Below are 3,609 nucleotides of genomic sequence, written 5' to 3' on the forward strand. Positions count from 1 at the left end.
CAGGAACAATCGCTTTGTTCTCATTTTTCAGATGAGTACCTTCGGAGAGAAGGAAGGAAGGGAGGGAGAGGAAGTCAACAAGCCTTCCTGCTGAAAAATAAGGAAACACTAGATAGACATCTCAATTTCTCTACAAAATAAGGATTTAAACAGCTTTGGGAGAGACTGGATGAGGCTTGTTTTAAACAATTGAATAGTAGTACAATGCTGATTGAATGTTGTGCATTGGTAAACAAGCATGGAAGTCCAGGAGAGGAGTTTTCAACTGCCAACACCAACAGTTCTGGGAATCACTTTCACAACCCTGTTTTTCCCATCCTGCAGATTACGCCTCACATGCTAGATTCACACTGCTTAAACATAACATCTGTGACGTTAGTTAGTGCAATAATGGCTTCAGAACGTGTGGAAAAAATGTGATGCTGGAAAGACACTTATGCATAGATTATTGAATTGACCAATTAGGAACCACCACAGAAAGGTAATGAATATGTTGTCATGTGATGCTGGTGTATGCTCTGTAAATGCTCATGGTTATGATATAACATTTAAGTGTCTTGATGACATGACAGTGTTCCAAGTCATTTAGACGCACGTCTAAATCTAAGTGAAGCTCTGTCTGATCTACACATATACTAGGGTATCAACGTAATGACTAGGAATATTAGAGTATTTCAAGGTATTCCTTTGTTCAACTAGTCTGCTTTAGCCTCTTGAGTGATGGGTAGATTTTATTCAGCATAAACAGAAGGATTGAGTTGGCTCATGTATGACAGTGTAACATGTAGTGAGTCAATACAGCCACATGTGGGAAGGATAACCCCACTGCACCATGGGAGAAGAGCTGAGTTGGGCCATTTCAAATACTCTTTAAAAGTGATGAAGCGTGCATATACAACATATTTGAACTGGTCCATCATTACTCTCTCAGTCAGGCCAATTCACAAGCATATAGACATGTTCCTGGCAGCAACACCCAGCCTTTACTTGTCTTTACTCACAGTGACTCTTCATAGTGGGTACTGGCTCTTAAAGGTTGAAAACTGTGATATCACATAAATCTTATGACACGTGTATGCCCCAATCATCCGACGTAAACTCGTCCCCCACAATTTTGCGTATATATTCACCCTGCCTTTCTGCATCAGTACAGGATGACTAAACCGGAAGGCACTAATTGAGCTCATCTCATTGGAAGAGTGAAAGTCTCTAATAGGAAGCCGATTAGCGTTGTCTCTGTTAATCAATTAACCTAAGACCTCGACAATGTGTACTAATTGCTATGAGGAATTAGAAAGTTTATTAAGGTGACATATCAGGTATATCGTGTGTGTGCTCGTGTGTGCTAGTGTGGTAATGTGTGTAGCCAATAAAAAGCTCATAAAGTGCATTAATAAGATAACCCCTAGTGCAGGGTTCACCAACTGGGCTGAATTTGGCCCATGGGTGGTTTTATTTGGCCCCCCAAGTCAAGTGATTATAATTGAAGAAATCGTTTTTTAGTATTCCCACGCATAATACAGAGACACGTGATCATATACAAATATAAACAATGTTTGAAATTATTACATTTTAGTCGAATATTGTATCTGTTTGGGCTTCTTGCGGTCAATTTTCAGTCTACAAATTATTTGTAATTGTGTTCCGGCCACCGACCCTCTGCTCAAGCAAAAATTAATCCGCAACTGAATCTAGTCGATGAAATGGTGTATAATCTCAGTAGGTACAAATATGTCTTCTTATCCCATTACTACATGGTGCTGTTTTCTCAATCCTTGAACTGGAACCATCTACAGGATGTAGCCAACTAGTCTGTCAGATAGTTTGCTAACACTGAAATACACTGCTCTACAGTAATTGCCTAACAATCACCATCTCATTTCGTCATCTCTCTAATAATAGGTCCAGGTTCAACACATCCCCCCCATCCCAATCTACACACCAAGCACTTCCCGTCTGTCTCATTGTTCTGACACCTCTCCTCTTTCACATGCATAGTCACGGACACAGGCCCTCCACTAATGATTGTCTCTATGGCTGAGGCCGCGCCAGGCCACTCACTGTATGACTGTACTACTGGCCAGGCATCTGCCGAGCCCAAGCCAGGGGCCAGCGCTATCAGGAGGGAGGGTGAGTAAGACAGGCTCGTTAATTAACCCTAAGTGGATGTCAGGGGTCCGTGTCACTCCCCGGGAGAGAGGGGAGAGGGTATATAAGAGGTCTGGGTGCTACTGAAGATACATAACTTCAACATTCACCCGGGAGTCACTCCGAAACAAAGAAACACATTCGACTTGTACTCTATTCCTCTTCTCTCAGTAGAGATGACTGGAGTCGCTGTGTTCTTGTGTTTATTCTTCCTCATGTCTTTCTGTTCAGCCTGCTACATCTCCAACTGTCCCATCGGGGGCAAGAGGTCCGTCATGGACTCTCCACAACGCAAGGTGAGTGGCAACTGTATCTGTCTAGAATCTAGATCTACACTACTTAAATCGTATGTGTATTGTAAACAGCAGGAATCATTTGTCTTATGCATCAAGAGGAGTAGGAACTGAAAGTGAAGCTCTGTAGAAGCACTGAATTCTGAAGAATCTGAATTCTGAGATTTGACAATGAACCGTTACCTTCCCTGTGAAAAAAGGGAGTAAGAGTGTTGATAAGAATCAATGTTTTTGAATGATTGTACAACTTAATACCCGATTGTCCCTTCTTTCCTCCTGCAGTGCATGTTGTGTGGGCCAGGGGAGCAGGGCCGCTGTTTCGGCCCCAGTATCTGCTGTGGGGAAGGGCTGGGCTGCTGGATGGGCTCCCCAGAGACGGCACGCTGCATGGAGGAGAACTACCTGCCCACCCCCTGTCAGGCAGGAGGGAGACCCTGTGGATCTGAAGAAGGACACTGCGCTGCACCAGGCATCTGTTGTGACTCAGGTAAGGCAACTTCAATGTCATGTTTCTGGGATGATTTCTATGGTTATTCCACTGGTTCTAATATAGTGGTGGATAAAATGCTTTGCTTTCTGTATCTCAGAGGGGTGCAGTGCTGACCAATCCTGTCTGGCAGAGGAGGAAGGCGATAATCAAATCAGCCAATCAGAGGGCAGCGATGACGCCCTCCTCAGGCTCCTTCACATGGCTGGCCACACCCCTCCTCATCGAGTCCACCAATGAGCTGCCAATGATGCCAGGTTTCCATGGGGGTCACTTGAGAGATTGGTTGTTAGGATTTGTAGTTCAAGGTAACCTAGTTGTAGTTCATTGATTCATTCATCTATTTAATATAATAATAATATATGCCATTTAGCAGACACTTTTTTCCAAAGAGACTTACAGCCATGTGTGCATACATTCTACGTATGGGTGGTCCCGGGGATCGAACCCACTACCCTGGTGTTACAAGCGCCATGCTCTACCAACTGAGCTACACAGGACCACACCTACACACCCATTTACTGGCCTCCTTCTGTTTATAGGCAACCTCACTGGATTGGAACCTGTGCACTCCTCTGTAGATTGCCTTTGTATTCCATACTAATAATAATATATTTTATGTACTGTATGTATAGGAATAGCTATCATTAATCTTACAAGTGTTAAGAGTCCCCACGTGTA

The 3,609-nt window shown here is 43.5% G+C and overlaps 1 protein-coding gene across 2 annotated transcripts; it reads left to right on the forward strand.

Moving 5' to 3' along the window:
* Nucleotides 1-1,990: 1,990 nt before the first annotated feature.
* LOC124036550 (isotocin-neurophysin IT 2-like) lies at nucleotides 1,991-3,609 on the forward strand. 2 transcript variants are annotated; one of them, XM_046351260.1, is made up of 4 exons: nucleotides 1,991-2,130; nucleotides 2,380-2,444; nucleotides 2,724-2,928; nucleotides 3,029-3,609. In XM_046351260.1, exons 1-4 carry the CDS (start codon nucleotides 2,065-2,067, stop codon nucleotides 3,257-3,259), a joined length of 567 nt encoding a protein of 188 aa, XP_046207216.1. In that variant the 5' UTR covers nucleotides 1,991-2,064; the 3' UTR covers nucleotides 3,260-3,609. The 2 variants fall into 2 exon arrangements, with proteins under 2 accessions (XP_046207216.1, XP_046207217.1); XM_046351261.1 differs by lacking the exon at nucleotides 1,991-2,130 and having other exon boundaries at nucleotides 2,143-2,444; nucleotides 3,029-3,298.

The sequence above is a fragment of the Oncorhynchus gorbuscha genome, linkage group LG05 (assembly GCF_021184085.1).
Source record: "Oncorhynchus gorbuscha isolate QuinsamMale2020 ecotype Even-year linkage group LG05, OgorEven_v1.0, whole genome shotgun sequence".
NCBI classification, from domain to species: Eukaryota; Metazoa; Chordata; class Actinopteri; order Salmoniformes; family Salmonidae; genus Oncorhynchus; species Oncorhynchus gorbuscha.

Excerpts from the sequence above, each read along its gene's own strand:
- LOC124036550 (XM_046351260.1), top strand. The coding sequence starts at position 2,065 with ATGACTGTACTACTGGCCAGGCATCTGCCGAGCCCAAGCCAGGGGCCA. Across the intron at positions 2,445-2,723 it reads TGGACTCTCCACAACGCAAG|TGCATGTTGTGTGGGCCAGG; the intron begins GTGAGTGGCAAC and ends TTCCTCCTGCAG. Across the intron at positions 2,929-3,028 it reads AGGCATCTGTTGTGACTCAG|AGGGGTGCAGTGCTGACCAA; the intron begins GTAAGGCAACTT and ends TCTGTATCTCAG.